The 21,805-nt window shown below is 47.0% G+C and overlaps 1 protein-coding gene across 6 annotated transcripts in view; it reads right to left on the minus strand.

Annotated features, from left to right (window-relative positions):
• Positions 1 to 7,204: 7,204 nt before the first annotated feature.
• The window catches only part of znf592 (zinc finger protein 592), a 197,809-nt gene continuing 183,208 nt past the window's right edge, over positions 7,205 to 21,805 (minus strand). For 5 of the 6 annotated variants that reach the window (XM_038784203.1, XM_038784206.1, XM_038784204.1 and 2 more), the window contains 2 exons: positions 11,447 to 11,582; positions 7,205 to 9,405 (listed from right to left, as the gene is read on the minus strand). In XM_038784203.1, coding sequence (XP_038640131.1) covers positions 8,914 to 9,405; positions 11,447 to 11,582 — 628 coding nt within the window. In that variant the 3' untranslated portion in view covers positions 7,205 to 8,913. The remainder of the gene's footprint in view (positions 9,406 to 11,446; positions 11,583 to 21,805) is intronic. The other variant, XM_038784202.1, reaches the window with a different exon arrangement.

Below are 21,805 nucleotides of genomic sequence, written 5' to 3' on the forward strand. Positions count from 1 at the left end.
CCCTGGATTTGAGGAAGGTCTCAATAGATTGGAAGACAGCAAACGTTTATTCAAAAAGGGAGACAGAAAGTGGGAAACTGCAGGCCAGTTAGCCTAACATCTGTCGTAGAAAAAAACGAAAGAAGTTATTATTAAAGAAGTTACAGCAGGACTGTTGGATATGTTCAAGACAATCAGGCAGAGTCAACATGGTTTTGTGAAAGGGAAATCATGTTTAACTAACTTATTGGAGTTCTTTGAATTCTGGAACTTGCTCCCGAAACCTCTTCATCTCCATAGCCTCTCTCTCCTTTAGGTCACTTCTTTGACAAGCTGTTGGGTCAACTGTCTTACTACCTCATGGGTATAAGTCAAATCTTATCTGGTAACCTCACTGTGTTTCGTTGTGTTATAAAAGCAAGTTGCTGTTGATATTTAGGGTTATTTACAGATCTAAATTTCTTGAAACCCATAGACAAATTTAAACAATTTGCAAATCACAATGCCTTTGAACTGTGTGTGCAGCAAATCAAATCAAAAGTGAATTGAGCAAAGGGAAGTTGGCTTTGAAAGTCCGTCCTTGCCTGATGTAAAAATTGGCGGAAGATTCATCGCCGAATATGCATAAAAGTATTAAGAAACTTGACAAATGAGGAACATTTTATTCTTTAATCTGAACTTTGCATGGATCACAAATTCTATATAATGGAGGAGAACAGGATGTAGAGTTCCATGCCTGGAGGAGAAAGCTGTTGATTAATGTTAACTGTAATTAGTATTGTACAATATAGTTCAAGGGACGCCCACTGACCAGGGACTCGGCCTTTGGTATTGGAAGTAATAAACGGGCCATGTTTTATTGACTATTCAATCGTGGAGAGATGAAGCTTTAATTGGATATTGGTTGGGATTCTCCCCCCACTCGCCAACCTGTGTTTTCTGGCGGTGGGGGCAGCTAGCCATTGGCCGTCAGCGAGATCTTTTGGCCCCTCTCATGTCAATGGCGTTTTGCCTGGCTCTCCCGCCTGTCGGGGAACTCGCCATGCGGGTCGCATCCAGCAGAACTGGAAAATCCCGCCCATTGACTGATGTTTAACGCAATGTTTTCCAGAGATAAGAAGCGAGGGCAACTAATCAGAGCTGTACTTAATCAAAGACTTGCAGTTTACATTCAGATTCCGGGCAGGACCCTGAAATGGTGGCCGTTGCATTCGTGGTCGAGGTCGGTTGGTTCCTTTGTTTGATGCAGCTGGTCACATCTGGCTTTGAAAGGAGCCGAGGTCTTGTCTTCAAATTGAAAAAATGTCCGGTGAGTGAAGAAAATCTATCTGCCCCAAAATTAATCCGCCAAACGCTTCGTTAACCAGCTTCTATGGCACAAAGGTCGTCAGGGAAGTAAGTTGTCAACAGGAAATACGGAATCAACAAGGGTATTTAGAAAGGTTTAGTGAGTGGGCAAACAAAAGAGATGGAGTGCAATGCCGGAATGTGTGAAGAATTGAAACGAAGAATGTCATTTAAATAGAGAAAGACCACAGTGCTCTATGTTGCAGAGGGATCTGGGTCCACGCACCAAAACAATATAGAATGCAGGTAATTCAGTGAAAAGGAAATGTAAATGTTGACTGTTATTGTAAGGAGAATCGTGAATAAAACTGGGGAAGTACAGGGCCAGAGTGGGACCATATCTGGAGAAGAGTGTACAGTATTGGTTTCCTTGGGGAAGAAAGGTTCTACTTGTATCACAAGCAGTTCAGAGAAGGTGCATTTGACCGATTCCTAGGGTGAAGGGGTAGCCTTACGAGGGCAGGTTGGGCCTGTATTGATTAAACTTAGGAGATCCTGAGGGGATTTGACAGAGTGGATGGTAAGCGGACGTTTCACCTTGCAGAGGGGTCGAGAACAAAGGGGGCATGGTTTAAAGATTAGGGGAGGTCTCCCATTTAAGATAGAGGTGAGGAGAATTTCTCTCTCTCAAAGGGTGGTTGGTCTGTGGAACTTTCTTCCCCAGAGAGCACTGGGCCGTTGAACATCGTCGAGGCTGACTGAGATGGATTTTGATCGACAATGGAGTCAAGGGTTATGGCGGACAGACAGGAAAGTTGAGTTGAGGCCACAATCACATTAGCATTGCTGTTATCAAATGGTGGAGCAGGTTTGATGGGCTGAATGACCTACTCCCGCTAATTCTTGTGTTCAATGACTCGTTCATATTCTGTAAAACGTAAGCATCTAGTCCATGTCACGTTACTGCAATGAAAGGCCTCAGCCAAGAGACATTCAATTTCCCATGGTAGGGGAGTTAGAATTACCGGGAATGCTACTGTAATGGCGGGAGGGGGGGGGGGGGGGGGGGGGGGGGCGGAACACGCCATAAATACTTTCTGAAATAATGGCCGGGATTCTCCAAGCCACAATCGTGCCCGGTGCGGGGGTGGACAGCGGGAGCGTCGCTCCCGCAACGCCTTCCCACGATTCTCTGGCAACCGGGGAAATCGCTGCCAGTCGCGTGCGGTCAAGGGCTGTTGAAAGAGGCCCCCGCGGTGATTCTGCAGCAGCAACTGGCCATCCTGGTGGGGGCCGGGGGGGGGGGGGGGGGGTGGGGGGGGATCCATCACCAGGTGGTGCCTCCACGACGGCCAGGCCCGCGATCGGGGGCCACCGATCATCGGGCGCACTCGAGCTGGGTGGGTGGTGGTGGGCATTATCTTGCCCATTGAGGCTGAACCAGTGTTTTATGACTTACTTGCTCTGGTACTCTGCTCCTATTTATAAGCCGATCTATATTCTTTTGCAGATGTTTGGTATCATCCTGTCTGCCAGACCTCCAAGTTTGGTATCGTGGGTAAACTTTGAAATTTTACTTAGTGTACACACGCATATATATATTTATATAAAGAAAGCAAAGGAGAATAACAAAAACACCAGAGCCAGAATGTCGGAAGCCTTTGTATAAATTCATTACTGTCCTTCAGATCTTGCCGCATTAAGGGAACCCATTTTAATGTAGAATATTGTGTTAAACATGGTACTTGTACAATAACCTTGAGAATATAAAACAATGCAACTTCCACGAGATAGTTGCTAAATATATAAGGTAAATATTTCGATTGCTGATTACACTGAGATAGATAACAGACTTGAACAAGAGGCTGTTAAAAATTCACTTTCTGTTCCTTTTATTTGAAATATTTTTAAGTAAACATGGTAAGAAGGCACAGAGGCCAATGCAGATTAAATAGAGAGGTGATGGCTTGGAGCGGGGAAAATCCCTGATAACATGGAGATCTACCCTTAGCAAACTACACAGGTTACCCTTGCAAAATGTTTATCTACATGCTACTATACACATTTATCAAAAAGTACAAATGTCTGTATATGTTGTATAAAAAAACATTGAAATAAGGAGGTGAACAGAGCTGAATGCCGTAAGATAAATATTTTAAATTATTTCATCTGCAAATAAGGGCTGAATTGTGGCTCAAAAATATTAAGAGGTAGACTCCAGACTCCAATTAATAGGACACAATCATTAAAACCCTCTTCAGTATCCAGCTCCTGGCGTTTACTCATTTCGTCAACATAGTAAACACAAGCTAACCTTCGCGTTGCAGCAGGTCAGTCACTGCCCAACAGCTAGAGGATGCAACTCAGCAAGAACTGCACCGGGGAGACGCGAAAAGAATTAAAAATGAATCTTTCTGGTACTGGACAGTGTGCCCCTTGATACTGCTCATGCTTGGAGTCTGGGGTGCCCCCTTTAAGTGTAATATAACATCACGTGAACACAACAGCGTAAGGTAGTATAGCACTTAAATAGGACATTCACGTGAAAACTTTAGTCAATATGACTACAATTAAATATAAATCTCCAAAGTAATTTATAAAATTGAGTAATATGGGAGATACATTTTTCCTTAAAGAAATTAATCTTATAAAATTTAAGTAAGATACAGTACAGTGGTCATTTAAGCAGGGAATTACACTAGTTTAAAAAAAAAAATATTTTAAAATACTTTATTTGGTCCTCCCGTAAATTACTTTAGTGCCATTCATATGGGTACCAGAAGGGGTGGCAGTGCATGTGCCAGCTAATGGGCATTCTTCCTCATGGCACTGCCCATTCACAAAGGAAACACTGGCACAGACTCTGATTCAATCCCATACATTCGACAGTGTCTGCTTTCAAAGAACCAGTGGACAGAGAGGAATGTGGCACTTGCCCCAGGGTACGGTGGTGTTTGGGGGGGGGGGGTGGGGGGAAGAGTGAGGGCTGCTCCCATTAAGCAGCTTCAGCTGTGCTCTGAAGTGCTTTACAGAAAGGTGAGTGGGGTGACTGGACGCTCTTCGAAAACCTGAATTTTTAAACGGGCACGGAGCGACTTAAAAAGAGAATAAGCCAATACGTAAATCAAACTAGGTCTCATTTTATACTTCCTGTAACCTGGGAGAGGAAAAGTGGTAGAGAAGGGGGAATAAACACAGCCAGCTTGCCGTGTTGCTTGGCCCAGGGCACAGCCACCTTACATTTGTCACAGCAGTATGCCCGCAATCTCCACTCAATACAAAGAACCGTTTGAGATTAAATAAGTTCACCACATGAAGGGGCCTCGAGAACCTCTCTGTACCGTTAACATCTGCTTTCAAGCTAACAAGCGCCAGCTAACCGGTCATATCAAGATTTGATCATTTAATTTAAAGGAGTGTGGCAGCGGCCATCTTGATTTCAGTGACCTGCACAAGTCTCTGGTTGCCAGCACCAGAGTCCGACGTGCACTTTGCAAACGCAAAATTAGCTTCTTCGACACACAGAATGCAAACATTGGACACAATTGCCTCCTGACTGACTGGGTATTTGTGGAAATTCTAACCCTGTGTTAATGTCTGAGAAATTAAGAGAAATGTATACATGCTTTGAGTAGTTTCCCTGATTTTGTTTCACAGGGTGATGAGCAATTGTTAATTTTGTAGTTGCGGTTGATCACACAGTTAGTTGAATTTGAGGAATATCGCAGTTGGAGACTACGCTCATTGCAACCTTGCAAAGCTAACGCCTTGCACCTTACGTCTCAATGGAACAGTTAGTGCCTCGAAAGACCTGCCTGAAGCTGACTGTAGTCGGATCAATTCGGAATCGCAGCTCGGTGCACTCTCAGCCTCAAACCAGGGTCTGTGTGGAATGCAACACAGATAAAATCCAAGCTTCAAGGTGCTTTTGTCAGTGCTTGGTGCGCAGGATAATTCTGCAGACTTGGCCAATCAATCCCAGTGATGTCAGGCAGATAATCCCGCTCAAGAGTGGAAAGAGGGGCACATTCCTAGAAGGCTACAATTGAGTTACAACTCTGGAGTCATTCAGTCATTCTAACTGCACAGTCATGGTGGCAGAGCGAACCAAAACTAAATTCAATAAAAATTCTGGGGATTCCCCCTCCAACATGGGGGTTTTGCAAATGAACAAACAAGAGGAGGTCCCCGGTTTCAGGACGTTCAGAGTGCAGAACTGAAATGATGGCAATCCAGTTTGCCTCGAATAAGCAAAGACCAATACCAGACAGATCTTTCCAATTCCAATATGCAATGTTCATTTGTTATCGAAGAACTGTGACTGTTAAACTAGCTTTTCCTCTCATTCCAGAGCACTGCCTGTTTCTGAAATTTCAGGCAAGTACAAGTAGCAGCGGAGTCTCCTTGTGAGGGGAGGTTGGGTAGGTCTAACTTGGACCTGTACTTGAAGTTAAGAGGAATCAGAGGCAACCTTATTGAGACATATGGGATTCTCAGAGGGCTTGAAAAGGTCGATGCTGATAGGAGGTTTCCCTTGTGGGTGGCACAGTGGTTAGCACGCCAGGGACCCAGGTTCGATTCCCACCTTGGGTGGCTGTCTGTGAGGAGTCTGCACTTTCTCCCATTGTCTGCGTGGGTTTCCTCCAAACAGTCCAAAGATGTGCAGGTTAGGTGGATTGGCCACCAACGTTAGGTTGGGTTACGGAGGGTTGAGCTTCGGTGGGGTGGGGGGGGATCTTTCGCAGGGTCGGCGCAGACTCGATGGGCTGAATGGCCTGCTTCTGTGCTGTAGGGATTCATGATTCTAGGACCAGAGGGCATAATCTGAGAGTAAGGGGTCACCCTTCAGACAGAGAGTCCCTCAGTGGGTAGCGAGTCTGCGAAATGCTTTACCGCAGGCAGCTGGAGAGGCCGGGTCGTGAAGTATGTTCAAGGCTGAGATAGACAGATTTTTAATCAGTCAGGGAATCAAGGGTCATGGGGATAAGGCCGGAATGTGGAGTTGAAGATTATCGTATCAGATCAGCCATGATCTCACTGAATGGTGGAGCAGACTCGATTGGCCTACTTCCACTCCAGCGCCTCCTGGCCAGTCCTGCGGAGGTTACCCCTGCTCATTTTCAGGAGCCTTGGGGCAGATTGTTGCACTCAGCAAAGTTTCCCCATCCAGCCACCAAGACTGCGCTCTGTTGCCCTCTCCATCCACATACTTGCAGCTCTTCCTAACGGACAGGGAGAAAATGGGCGCAGGTTTCTTTTAAACGTGGGGCTGTGCTGCTGCCCTGGCTGACTTGCCCGATCGCTTCTCCTTTCCTCGAAGGAATTAAGTAAGAAGTCGTACAACACCAGGTTAAAGTCCAACAGGTTTGTTTTGAATCACTAGCTTTTGGAGCACTGCTCCTTCCACAGGTGAATGAAGAGGTAGGTTCCAGAAACATATATACAGACAAAGTCAAAGATGCAAGACGATACTTTGAATGCGAGTATTTGCAGGTAATTCAGTCTTTACAGGTCCAGACGGTGCGACTGGAGAGAGGGATAATCACAGGTTAAAGAGGTGTGAATTGTCTCAAGCCAGGATTTCGCAAGCCCAGACCAGATGGTGGGGGGTGAATGTAATGAGAAATGAATCCAAGGTCCCGGTTGAGGCCGCACTCATGTGTGCGGAACTTGGCTATACGTTTCCGCTCGGTGATTCTGCGTTGTCGCCCGTCCTGAAGGCTGCCTTGGTGAACGTTTGGAAATCCTTTCAACTGTCCTGGCTTGAGACAATTCAAACCTCTTTAACTTGTGACTATCCCTCTCTCCAGTTTCTCCGTCTGGACCTGTGAAGACCTATTACCTGCAGAGACTCTCATTCAAAGTATCGTCTTGTATCTTTGACTTTATCTATGTATATATATGTTTCTGGAACCTACCTCTTCATTCACCTGAGGAAGGAGTAGTGCTCCGAAAGCTAGTGTTTGAAACAAATCTGTTGGACTTTAACCTGGTTTTGTGTGCTCACCCCAGTCCAACGCCGGCATCTCCACATCATGGCTATGAAAGAATTAAAGGAGAGGTTACAAATAAATTCTTTGCAGAGTAGTATATGTGGAATGAGGAGCTCTCTGTCACTGGGTATTTTTCAAGCAGGGCCCACAAATGATCTTAAAAGGGAATCAAGAGTTAAATAAAAGACATTGGGGAAAAAGCAGGAGTAGTGAGATCAGGTTAGGTGGCTCATACAGAGTATTTGTACCAGTACACACTTAATGACTGTTTCTGTGGTGCAAATCTATGATTCTGAAGTTTGCCTCCAGCTCAGAGGCTTTGCTGCACAAACGGCAGAGCGTATGGTTTTAAGACATTGTAACTGTGGCAAGTCATATCGCTAAGCTCCCAAAAACCTCACTGTCCACACAGACGTCACAACTGAGGAAAACATTATCCGACAAGGCGATAACTTGTACAAGAACATTTGCGGCCGTGCACCTCACTCATATGGCTGGAAAGGAACATAGCCTTGCCATACCTACTATTTATCAGAACCATCCTCACATTACTGGGCAGGCTGCTTGCTGCATCACTCAGGTTTTCTGTGAGCAATGCTGCTGTATTTCATACGCAGAGTCGTGCACGGGAGCCGCAAGATTGAAGGAAACTTGAGGTGCGACTTCTCAGCAGGGTTTTGTGCCTGCATTGTGGCCTTATTCTGTTCACCGGGTTTTAAGCATCACAATGTAAACAGTCGGAGGTACACGCTGGGTCACGGTCGGAGTGAAACATCAGGGTGTGATTCGCCAGCAGACAGACAGGTGGAAACCAGCTCTCCCCCCCCCCCAACAAGTGACAAAGCAAAAAGAGGAAAAGCATTATCCCAAAGAATGCTCCGGGATCGCCACTCCAACGCTACACACAAAATGAAAGAGGGGACAACTGCATCACGAGGGATTGCAGAGATTTACTCACAGTATAATCTGCTTGCTTACTTCTAAATAAGAGATAGATAAAGAAAGTTGAAATAAGCTACTTCATGTCATGACTCCTTACCGCATGCATATTAGATCCCAATTTTTCATTTAGAACGGGGCCTCCATTCACTTTGAGCCGCTTAATTTGCTTAAAACCCAAACACAGAACCGTTTAACTCCCAACTTTGACCTAACAATGAACTGACACAGTAGGACACGGCTCTGCTTCTGTAACCGCAGACTCTGGGACACCCGGGACCGTGGCAGACTTTCACTGGAAGTTGGCCGGAGACTCGCAAGTGCAAAATCCGCGCAACTGGTAGAAACGGGTGGGAAAGGTTTGAGGGTGTGAAGGGCTGGAGGATGCAGAAAGCATCTTTGGTTTGCTTTCCCTGTGAGGTTCAGCCTGTGCACGGGGTTGTAAAAAAAAAAAATATATATAAAAGCTGCTGTTTTGATACCAGCAAGAAAAAGGGGAAGAAAAAAAAAAGTGTTTGCAGATCGGGGGTTCCTGAAGCAACACTTGTTTCATTTTCATGGACCTTTAAAAGGGGAGGGAGAAGCTTTGAACGAGTACCACTTCCGTTTACTTACTAATCTGTTGCTGTGTTATGTATCAATGAATGCAGGTTCGTCACTCGGGTCACAGCAGACCCATTCAGAATGCAGAAGAATTAAAAAGGCGTCAGTGCAGTCATTGCTCTGATCCTCCATTCTGCTTGGATAGTATAAACCTCATTCCATGAGTCCGAACATGAGCACTCAATGCTGCCTCACTGTCAAAAATGTCTTTGCAGACTTGGCACCGAAGATCTACGTCTTCCTCCGATGTAGTGTTTGCCTCCCTGCGATGTTTACCTTGCCCGTTTTCACGGGCCGCGACAGTGGCTTGGAGTTTCTCGGGTTCCTTCAGCTTGTGGACGATGTAGAGGTGTCTGTTCAGGGAGAGCGGGGATGTGTAACAGAGCCCACACTGTGAACACTGGAAGGTTGAACCGTCAGATTTGTGCTGAGGTATGTGCTCCTGGAAGTCAGCTTTGCTCTTCGTCATGTAGCCACATATGGAGCATCTGTACTGCTTGAACACTGTGACCTTCAGCCTCTTGGGAAGCAATGCTATGGTGTCGGAGTTGAGCAGCTCACCCGCTTCACGGTCACTCGCCACTCGTTTTCCAGGTAAGTCCTCCTCAAACAGAAAATAACAATTAGATATCTTAACAGCATCTCTGGATATGCTGTGAAATGTGATTATTTTCCCCCCCAAATGATTAATTCTGGGCTTTTCGGCCGTTGCGAGTGAGTGGTTATTAAGGAGATTTGGTACGCCAGGATGTTGGGCGACTTGGCAGGGGGTTCTTGGAGGTGATGGTGTTCCCGTGCACCTTCCTGCCCCCGTCCTTCTTGATGAAGAGAGATTGAACAATTTAGGCCTATGCTCGCTCGAATTTAGAAGAATGAGGGGAGATCAAATTGAGGTAGACAAGATGTTAAAAGGTTTGGATAAAGTAGATGTGGAGCAGGTGGTTCCTCTTGTGGGACATCCTAGACCGAGAGGTCATAGTCTTGGGATAAGTAGCAAATTTAAAACGGAGCTGAAGAGATACTACTTCTGCCAAAGAGTTGTGAATCTGTGGAATTCGCTACCCCAGAGTGCAGTGGATGCTGGGACAGTGAGGAAATTTAAGGAGGAGTTAGATTTTTAATCGGTAATGGGGTGAAGGGTTATGGAGAACGGGCAGGACGGTGGAGTTAAGGCCCGGATGAGATCAGCCATGATTGAATGAGGGAGCAGACTCGATGGGCCAAATGGCCTCCTTCTGCTCCTATGAAGCTATGATGGAGGTTGTGGGTATGGTAGATGCTGTCAACGCCACTGACCGTTGTCACAGTACACTTGTGGCACACTCTGCGGGTAGATCGCTGAGTTTCAAAGGACCCCTTCATAAAGGCAAAATAGAAAAGATAGTTTAAAAAAAAAAGACTAATAAGCAAAACCTTGTATTGTTTTGTAAACCCTGCGGCTCTCTTTGGTTTTGCTTATTATTACACAATAATTTTTGCCCAATGTTGCATCTTTTTGCAACTCCATAATTTGAAGGAAATGAGGTGTGACATGGCAGCGTCTAGTGTTGTGTTCGAAAGCCATTTACCCAGGAGGTGGTCTAACAAAGCGATACGCCCCAGCAGGGTTCCACAAAATCCTAATGCTCAGACTGATAAAGATCAGTGCTCATCAAGTGGTGACATTTACATGTCCATTTGACTCCTGCGTCACGTACACGTCCAACCACAATCTCTTTACGTGCAGTCAACCAAAGTCTTGTAAAAGCAGATTCAATAGTTACTTTCAAAAGGGGGATTGGATACATAATTAAAGCAGAAATTTGCAAGGCATTGCGAAAACCACAGGGGAGTGGGACTAACTAGATAGCTCTTACAAAGTGGCAGAACAGACATGATGGGTCCAATGGGCTCTTTCTGTTGACTGTAGCATTCTACAAAAATGTACGGGGCCAGATGCTGCAGTTGGGTTAGATCGCTGACCCCTTTATTTTGAACCATAGACTCCCTACAGTGCAGGAGTCCATTTGGCCCATCGAGTTTGCAGACCCTCTGAAAGAGCACTTTACCTAGGCCCAATCCTGACCCTATCTCTATAACCCTGTAACCACAACTAACCGTGGGACATTTAGGGACAATTTAGCATGGCCAATCCTCCTAACCTGCACAGCTTTGTACTGTGGGAGGAAACCGGAGCAGCTGGAGGAAACTCAAGCAGGCACGGGGGGAGGGGGAGTACGAACTCCACACAGTCACCTGAGGTCAGAATTGAACCCTGGTCTCTGGCGCTGTGAGGCAACAGTGCTAACCGCTGTGCCACCGATTTCTGGAGTCCATTCTGTGTTTTGCTCCCGTTGAGAAGTATCCAAACTGCAGCACAGGCCAGATATCAGCCCGTGACTTGGAAAACCAGGCCCCGAAACCCAAACAACCTCACCCTCTGCTTCATTTGGCCTGTACTCTCTGCCAATCCCACAAGTGCATCGGGTAACGCCACACCGCTCATTTCCACGTCTCTGGCTGTGAAGCACCTCACTCCCGTCATTGGCCAACACCTGACGCAGGGAATACCAGCATCTGCCCACATCCTTACCACTTTCCCACCCATTACAAAATCTGGCACCACCTTACGACAACAACCAGAAGCAGGGACGGGGATGTCTCACCACTGTTATTTCCGTGTTCCCGTGCGCTGCTTTTGGCATCTGGCTGAAGTCTGGGTTTTTGATGCCGTGCATTAGGTTGATGTGTTTCTCCAACATGAAGCGCTTGGCAAAAAAGTGCTTTTCATCCGTGCAATACCTGGAAACAATAACACAGACTGTGAATACATGACCAACACCAGGGGAGTTAGCTACCGCCATCAATAACACAAGGTGGGACCAGCTAAATATTTTTGATGGCTCTATTCATTTCTTCTGCCAGCTGCCTGCACAAAGGTTTCAAGGAGTATAATGGATAAGATATGTATGTTATGCTATTACGTTACTAGTTCAGAGCCCTTTCTGTCTGGTCAAGCCCACTGACTCATTCCTGAACCAACGGGACTATAGGGAACGATGCTGTTGTTCTATGTTTGTCTCTGGCCTGAGGACACTGATGAATATTCCAACAGTTCTGAGCAGACCAGCGGGCAGGATGCTCACTGAAAGTTTGCAATTCCTTCTGCCAGGAGGTCGCAGACATGAAACGTTAACTCTGTTTCTCTCCACAGGTGCAACCTGACCTGGAAGAGTGCGCAGGGGTACGGGGAGAAAGCGGCAGCGTGTTCTGGGTGAATTGCTCGTTCAGAGAGGATGGGCCGAATGCCCTCCTTCTGAAATATAACAATTCTGTGAGGAGAATAAACAGGTTAATCCTACAGGTTACAAACCAGGGCTCCCTGGCATCAGGCTCCTTGGCATATTACAGAAGCTAGAATCAAGCAAACAATACATGAATAGGATCCCGTACGTACAGATGCTGAGGCCTCTAACTCCTGGGCACTATACAAAGCTTTTAGTTGGAAAGTGTAAACATGTCCATAGTGTGGATTTAGATCACTGATCTATTAAAATCTCTGACTGGGCACACAATTTCATTATAGACCCACATTTATCACTCTGTAACTATACCCTTCAATCCATTAAATAATTTTAAAAAATCAAAACAGAAAATGCTGGTCTGGCATTATCTGGCAGACTTTATAAACATTGTTTTTAAGGACGCTGGTGTCACAACCCTAGTTGCCTTTGAGAAGGTGGTGGTGAGCTGCCTTCTTAAACCGCTGCTGAGGTGTAGGTGCACCTACAGTGCTGTTAGGGAGGGAGTTCCAAGATTTTTACCCAGCCACAGGGAAGGAACGGCCGATATATTTCCAAGTCAGGATGGTGAGTGGTTTGGAGGGGACTGTGCAGGTGGCGTCATTCACAAAGGCAGTTTCTATTATGTGTGTGGATGCAATGATTTAGAATGGAACTATTAAAAAAGGATGGCGGGGGGGGGGGGGTCACTTGACGTGAGCGTGGTAGCGGCTGTGTATTCCCGAGCTCCAGCACGGCTCACCTTGTACTCCCTTATTTTATGAATGAAATGAAAATCGCTTATTGTCATGAGTAGGCTTCAATGAAGTTGCTGTGAAAAGCCCCTAGTCGCCACATTCCGGCGCCTGTTTGGGAGGCTGGTACGGGATTGAACCGTGCTGCTGGCCTGCTTTAAAAGCCAGCGATTTAGCCCAGTGTGCTAAACCAGCCCCTGGGATATATGTCTTGCACTACATCCTTAGACGATCCTGCTTGGTGTCTTGCAAAGAGGAGAAGAGTTAATTGTACACAATCCTTGTTTGACGGTGGTGGTCAAAGTGGGCTGGGGTGGGGCCCTGCTTGCAGTGACGTTGTTGATGAGCGGGCTTTTGCAACGGCGGTACTGTGTGCATCCGGTTGACGGCCGCCATTGAGGATTTTGATCTAGACGAGGATCTCGGTTCTGTGGTGCAGGTCTGCAGTTTGAAGATTCGCGAGGTGCTCGGACCACTGTTGTTTGTGATCTACATAAATGATCTGGACGACGGTATAAGTGGTCTGATGAGCAAGTTTGCAGATGATACTAAGATTGGCGGAGTTGCAGATAGCGAGGAGGACTGTCAGAGAATACAGCAAGATATAGATAGATTGGAGAGTTGGGCAGAGAAATGGCAGATGGAGTTCAATCCAGGCAAATGCGAGGCGATGCATTTTGGAAGATCTAACTCAAGAGCAGACTATATGGTCAATGGAAGTGTCCTGGGGAAAATTGATGTACAGAGAGATCTGGGAGTTCAGGTCCATTGTACCCTGAAGGTGGCAACGCAGGTTGATAGAGTGGTCAAGAAGGCATACAGCATGCTTGCCTTCATCGGACGGGTATTGAGTACAAGAAGTCGGCAGGTCATGTTACAGTTGTATAGGACTTTGGTTAGGCCACATTTGGAATACTGCGTGCAGTTCTGGTCGCCACATTACCAGACGGATGTGGATGCTTTGGAGAGGGTGCAGAGGAGGTTCACCAGGATGTTGCCTGGTATGGAGGGTGCTAGCTATGAAGAAAGGTTGAGTAGATTAGGATTGTTTTCATTGGAAAGATATCCAGCCAGTGATAATGTTGTTCTCTTGTCCCCCTCTGTATCCGTGTATGTTGAGCTTTTTTCCTTGCTGGCTGTAATGTATTTACTTTGCAGTTTTGTCGTGCTGTTTGCAAAAAATGTAAAATCCTAATAAATGTACTTGTAAAAAACGACGGCATGTTACATTTTTGATTTTAACGGGCGGGATTTGCTGTGTCCACAAAGTGTGTTTCAGGGCAGCAGAGGTGGCCCGCCGTTGCGATGTCAGCGGTGTTTCTATGCCCCCCCCCTCGCTGCCAGGAAACCCGCGGCAGAGGTTCGCCGTCGTCAGGATGGGAGGAAACTCAGCCAACGGTTTTGTGCCAGGCTCGAATTAACTCTCAGCCTCCCAACACCTCTTCTCACTTGAAGACTTCAATGTGATTTTGCTCACCATGCGCACAGGCATGGGAGATCGCATTATGTTAAAGGCCCTGTGCGCGCACGTATTTTATATCCACAGACCTGTTGTCGCAACAATTGAAACATTTTGAAAATGCCAACGGTTACAATGCAAAATTCTGGGTGGCAAGGATCCGGAATTGCAGGGTATGACCACTTGATGGCGCAGCACTGCTATATCCGATAACCCAGCGTCTCCTCTGACACACCCAGGCAGGTACGTCAGGTCCGTAAAGCAGTCAGCTTGGGTTCCACCCACACAAAAATCCTGCTGACATGCACTGTTCTGCCGTACAGATTTGGGTTAAGGTGCTGCTGATGTCAGCGGAACGATATGCTCCAGACATGGGCCACTGCCCTAAGGTGGCGAGACAGAAAACTAGGGAAAAAAGCGGCACCCTTTCAAGCTCTCCACTGGCCTTGCACGATCACGATTCTCGGTGATTATTCAGCCACATTATATCTCGATCAAATGCTTCGAGATCGCTGCAGACTCACGTCTCGGAACGGAATTGCTACACGATTGGGTGGCAAAAGTGCCATATGTAATCTGTAGCTTGCAGATGTTTCTTGTCACGACCCCCTGGTGCGCTTTCAAATCCAGCCCCACTTGACCCAGAGTCACAACACAGGCAAAATTAGATTTTATTTAAAATACCCAATTTCCTTGGTTGAGCCCAAAAATCTACTGTCACCAGGTTTGTAACTTTGAAAAACAAGTAACCTTTTATTATGTATTTGTATTATAATTAAACGGGCAGAATATGTAACTAATTATTTACAACCCCATGCCCAACCTCCCCTTCCTAACTCCCCCCATTCTCTACATTCACACACACTGACAAACAACAGAGGGGAAATGCTGGTGGAAAGGGAATAAAAACATAAATAAAACTAAAAGGATAAGGGTCTTTGTAGTAATCCACGGGAGGCAGGAGTTTAGTCACCACACCAATATTTATTTACAATAACAATATTACAGGAGCAGCTACAAACAGTGCTGCTAGCAGTCCAGTCAACTTAAGATTGGCTCACAAAGCCTACACAGGTGATTATATGGGCCCCCTCAATGAGCTATCATTGAGGGAGCTCATACTCCAATTGGCCAACCAATAAAGCCAATTGGAGTTCATTATACCCCTGCCCCCAAGGTCCGAGGAATTCCTGCCAGCTGGCATTCCTCTGAGCTTCTTCCTGCTCCTCATGTCTGGGTCTGTCACCTCTGTGTCGTCCGCCGGGTCGTTCTCCGAAGTGGGCGGGGTGTACCTTATAGGTGCCCGTCTTTACCTTGACGACCTCCTTGGAAGTTGTTCTTCCTCCTCCTCGGGGAGAGGTGTCGCGGCGGCCTCGTCGAGTGTGTCCATCTCCGACTCTGATGACTGGATGACGGGGTCTGGAGAAATTGCTCGGGGCTGGGGTGTGGGTATCCTTTCCGTCTGGGCTACCCCAGCTTGAGGCGGCCCTGCTTCGCCTGCCTCCAGGTGTGGTTCCGCTGCCCTTATTTGGTCTAGGTGTTTCTTCAGCACCTTACCTCCTATTGAAACCTCATAGGATATGGGCCCTGTTTGGGACTCTACCGTGCCTTTGACCCACGTTGATCCATTCCCATAATTCTTGACCCAAACCGGTGCCCCCACCTGGAAATGTCTCTGCTGCCGACTATTATCATGCCCCCTGCGTTGGGCCTCCTGTTGTTTCTCCACTTTCCCCGTTAAATTTGGGAAAAGGAGACTCAGCCTCGTTCGCAACCGCCTTCCCATTAAGAGTTCAGTTGGCGGTATGCCCGTTGTAGAATGCGGTGTGGTCCTGTAATCAAACAGCCAGTGGGAGAGCTTTGTGTCTATTGACGCTGCCGGTTGCTTCTTGAGTCCCGCTTTAAGTGTCTGGACCGCTCTCTCTGCCAGGCCGTTGGTCGCTGGATGGTAAGGGGCCGTTTTGATGTGACGGACTCCGTTTTCCTTCAGGAATTTTCAAAATTCCCCACTTGTGAATGCCGTTCCGTTGTCCGACACCAATACTTCCGGAAGTCCATGTGTTGCAAACGAGGCCCTGAGCTTTTCAATTGTCGATGCTGTGCTTGCCGTGTTTACCCGGTGGACGTCCAACCATTTGGAGTGGGCGTCCACTATCACCAAAAACATTGAGCCCATGAAAGGACCGGCGTGGTCAATATGCAGGCGGGTCCACGGTCTGCCTGGCCATTCCCATGGGTGCAATAGCGCCGCTGGTGGCACTCTTTGCCCCTGTTGGCACTCCTGGCACCGACGTACCAAGGCTGCTATGTCTGTGTCCAAACCTGGCACCAAACGTAGCTTTGAGCTAGCATCTTCATTTTAGACTCCCCTGGGTGTCCGTGATGTAACTCAGTTAAGATTGCCTGACGGCCCTGAGCTGGGGCGATTACCCGTGCTCCCCATAATAGGATACCGTCTTCTACGGTTATTTGGTCCCTTCTGCTCCAGTATGGGTGCATCTGGGGCTCCACTGGTCTTTCCAGTTCCCCTGTTAGCAGTAAATGCTTCATCTTGGCTAAAACTGGGTCTTTTTGCGTCCACAACCGAATATGTTGTGCGTCTACTGGTAGGGTGTCCAAAAAATTTAGAGTCATTACTGTCTCCTCTACTTTTGGTATTTGCGGCGGAGTGTCCGGGAGGGAATGTCTGCTCAAAGCATCTGCTACTCGCGTTCCCGGTCTGTGCTCCAGAACGTATCTATATGCCGCCAGTAGCAACGCCCAGCGTTGGATTCTAGCTGATGCAATCGGGGGTATTGACTTGTCTTCTTTTAATAACCCTAATAACGGCTTATGGTCCGTCACTATGGTGAATGTCCGCCCGTACAGATACTGGTGAAATTTGTTTACTGCAAATATCACCGCCAGTCCTTCCTTCTCGATTTGGGCGTACTTCCTCTCAGCCATCGCCAAGGTCCTCGAAGCATAGGCTATTGACCGTTCTTCCCCATTCCTTCCTCTATGGGCAAAGACGGCTCCTACCCCGTAGGGGGATGCATCACAAGTGTCCACCAACTCCTTCCTTGGGTCATAGTGCTCTAGGACATTTTCGGATGACAGCTGTTCCTTAATGTCCCTAAATGCTCGGTTTTGGCGGGTGGACCATTTCCATTCTTGCCCCTTTTTTAGTAGCTGGTGGAGGGTTCTAGGATGGATGCCCTATTTTCAATAAATTTGCCATAATAGGTTACCAACCCTAGAAATGATCGTAACTCCTGGACCGTGGTGGGAGCTGGGGCTTCTTTTATTGCCCTTACCCTGTCTTCTAATAGATGTAAGCCTGACTCGTCTACTTTATATCCCAGGTACGTCACTTGTGGGGCCAGAGAAACACATTTTTCCCTTTTTAGCCGTACGCCTGCCTTTGCGAAACGCCTGAGCACTTCCTCCAGGTTCTTTAAGTGTTCCCTGTTTGTCCTACCCGTGATTAAGACATCGTCCAAATAAATCGCCACCTGCGGTAGTCCCTGCAGAATATTTTCTATCGTACGCTGGAATATAGCGCAGGCTGATGATACTCCAAAAGGTAGCCTAGTATAACGAAAAATGCCCTTCAGGGTGTTGATCGTAGCGAACTTCTGGGAGCCCTTGTCCAGTTTTAACTACAGGTAGGCGTGACTCATGTCTAGTTTCGTGAACAAAAGCCCACCTGCCAATTTGGCATATAGGTCGTCTATTTTCAGGATTGGGTATTTGTCCAGCAGTGCGTATTTGTTTACTGTCTGTTTGAAATCTCCACAGAGACGTATTGAGCCGTCTGGCTTCAAAATTAGTACCACCGGCGCTGCCCATTCCGAGAATTGTACTGGTCTGATAATGCCGTCGCGCCGTAACCTTTCTATTTCGTCATCTACTTTCTTCCTTAATGCAAAAGGTACTGGCCTGGCCTTACAAAATTTCGGAAGGGCTTCTGGGTCCACGTGCAAAGTTGCTTTGGCGCCTATGATATCCCCCAAACCTTCCTGGAAGACCTCCGGGTATTTTTGGAGTACTCCACTCAACTGCCCGCTTCCACTCTGGAAAATTTTCATCCAATCTAATTTGAGGTCTTTCAGACAGTTCCGTCCAATTAAACTCGGTCTGGAGCCCTCTACTATCGTCAACGGTAATCTGAGCAATTGTTTCTCATATTCCACAGGTACATGAGTCGTGCCTAGAACTTCCAGGGGTTTCCCCGTGTAGGTTTTAAGTTTCGTCTATGTTTTGTCAGGGTTAGTGGCTGGAGTCCATCTTTGATTTTTCTAAATGCTGCCACTCCCATTACTGATACGGCCGCACCCGTGTCTATTTCCATTATTGTCGGCCGCCCGTTCACCCGTGGGGTAATCCTAATGGGTTCTGCTTTCTTCGTTGTAATATTATATAATTGTTCCCCTTCGGAGGAGGATGGGGCATCTAGGTTGTGTACTTCCCTGCGTCCCCACCTGCTATTCCTGTTTTGCCACCTCCTTCTAGGGTTTCTGTCGTTGTTACCCCACTCTGTCTGGTGCCAGAAACGGTCCTTCTCTGTTGGGGAGCCTCAGCCGGTACTTCCCTCTGTCTCCAGTTAGTCCTGGCAGACTTGGGGGCAGTTCTGGGGTTTTCCTTTTTCCCTCTATTCCTCAGGCTTTTCCTGAGAGCGGCTATCTGGTAGCAGGACCCGTTGTGGTAGTCCCTCTCACAGGTATCTACCTCCACTGGCGTGCCCTGTAGTTCCTGCGCCCCACTTGCTGCCTTTTCTAGGGACAGTGCGAGCTGTAACGCCTGCCTGCAGTCTAGCTCCGTTTCCGCCAACAGGCGTTTCTGTATTGTGAGGTCGTTTATACCACACACTAACCGGTCCCGAAGCATTTCATTTAGCGTCGGGCCGAACTCACATTTTTCCGCCAGCCTTCTCAGGCGGGTCAAGAAATTCGTGACTGACTCCCTGTCTTCCCGCTTCACTGTGTAGAATCTGTACCTACGCAAAATGAGGGGTGGTTTTGGGTCGTAGTGCTCTTTCACCAATTCCGTTACTTCTTGGAAAGTTTTCGTGTCCGGCGCATCGGGATATGTCAGACTACGTATAATGGCGAAAGTGGAGGGTCCACACGCCGACAGCAGAATAAGCCGTCTCCTTTCGTCGGTCAATATATCATTTGCCCGGAAGAAGTAACACATTCTCTCCACATACTGGGACCAGTCCTCAATAACCGGGTCGAATGCCTCTAACCTCCCAAAAAACGGCATTTTTAAAATGGCAAGGCTTACCCTCCGAGTGTGGCAGCTGGTCTCCGCAAAATTCGTAGTTTACCTCGTCGCCACTGTAGTAATCCACGGGAGGCAGGAGTTCCGTCACCACACCAATATTTATTTACGATAACGATATTACAGGAGCAGCTACAAACAGTGCTGCTAGCAGTTCAGTCAACTTAAGATTGGCTCACAAAGCCTACACAGGTGATTATATGGACCCCCTCAATGAGCTATCATTGAGGGAGCTCATACTCCAATTGGCCAACCAATAAAGCCAATTGGAGTTCATTACAGTCTTTGATGTACTGGGATGACGTCCAGTCGAGGTATTTCTGAAGTTCAGGCTTTCGTTTTGGTACTTCTTCCTTCTTGCCTTGAGATGGTTTTCTCTGGCAAGGTTGTCGATTTTCTAGGCAGGCTCAGCGTTATTTCAGGTTCACAGCAAAGGGCGTGTCAGGCACTCACTGCTTTCAGAACAATAGGGCTGTTCTTTCACTTCAGCCAGCAGGAGAGGGAGAGTGAGTTCCTTTTGCTTCCAAGTTCTAAACACTTCTGAGTTCTCTCAGAAAGCATCACGCAGGAACCAATCACTGACCATTGCCAGGCAGAACACTGTCCCTGACCAACCAACGCAGTTAACCAATCGAACCAACTCCCTCCAAAGCTGGTTCCTAAGATCCACTTGGTGCCGAAGAGTCTGGTTTGTCCCTTCCAAAATCCAAACCCTGGCAACAGTGTCCTGGCAAGCAGGCTGCTTCAACTTTGAATCTTCTGCTTAAAGATTATCGGTCCATGGACCAAAATAATAAAAATAAAAGAAATGGGAAGAAAGGAAGTAAACAGGAAGTACTCTTACTTATCACCTGCCAGTCTCTGACGATGAATTCTGTGGTCAATGGCTACAAGTATTATTAAAGTCATCGCGACTAAGCCTTTTGGCTAAGATGAGCGCGAGGTCAGCTGTAATGCCTAGATCTGGTATGTGGGGACGATGAATTAGATTCAATTTAAATTGGTTTTTGGAGCAGGCAAGGAGCTGGATTAGGAATTTGTCCCTCTCCGCACTCTAGCTCTGTAACTTTGATAAAGGAAAAATAAAAAAAGCATTATTAAAGTATCTCAATTTAAGCAAAGTTGTTGGTTTTACACTTGGATGTCGGATTGTGGACATGTGGGCTTCACAGCGCCACGGACCTGAGTTCAATCCCCACTGTCTGCGTGGGTTTCCTCCCACAAGTCCCGAAAGACGAGCTGTTAGGTGAATTGGACAATCTGAATTCTCCCTCTGTGTACCTGAACAGGTGCCGGAGTGTGGCGACTGGGGGATTTTCACAGAAACTTCATTTCAGTGTTAATGTCAGCCTACTTGTGACACTAATAAAGATTATTATTATTGCTGCTCATTTACTCACGGCGTAGAGGCTTGCCAAGTCTCCTCCTGTAACACTGGCTTTTTACTCATTCACTTTCATTTCTTACACAGCAAGTCAGGCGGGGGCGGGAGCTATTTGTTTGCCCAATGTCATTATCCTGTAAATCCTCTGCTTGGTTTTAAATACGATGATAATTGAAGGACAATTACAGCCTGCAGGGAAGCAAAGGTGGACAAATGGGGGATATAGAATATAAATGAATGGCTGAGTGGGCTCGAGGGGTTAAATGACGGGTCCTCTTTTATGCAGGTAATATTGCCAAGATATTAACATGCATGTATCATAGATTATCATAGAATTTACAGTGCAGAAGGAGGCCATTTGGCCCATCGAGTCTGCACCGACTCCTGGAAAGAGCACCCTAGCCAAGGTTAACACCTCCACCTTATCCCCATAATCCAGCAACCCTACCCAACACTAAGGGCAATTTTGGACACTAAGGGCAATTTATCATGGCCAATCCACCTAACCTGCACATCTTTGGACTGTGGGAGGAAACTGGAGCACCCGGAGGAAACCCACGCAGACACGGGGAGGATGTGCAGACTCCACACAGACAGCGACCCAAGCCGGAATCGAACCTGGGACCCTGGAGCTGTGAAGCAATTGTGTTACCCACAATGCTACCGTGCTGCCCGTATGCAAGTGAAATTCAAAAGAACATAATAAAAATAAATAAATAAATAATCTTTTTTTGTCACAAGTAGGCTTGCATTAACACTGCAATGAAGTTACTGTGAAAATCCCCGAATCGCCGCATTCGGGTACCTGTTCGGGTACACTGAGGGAGAATTCAGAATTCTGACCTGGTATGGGAATTGAACCCACGCTGCTGGCCTTGTTC

Source organism: Scyliorhinus canicula, chromosome 24, assembly GCF_902713615.1.
Source record: "Scyliorhinus canicula chromosome 24, sScyCan1.1, whole genome shotgun sequence".
NCBI classification, from domain to species: Eukaryota; Metazoa; Chordata; class Chondrichthyes; order Carcharhiniformes; family Scyliorhinidae; genus Scyliorhinus; species Scyliorhinus canicula.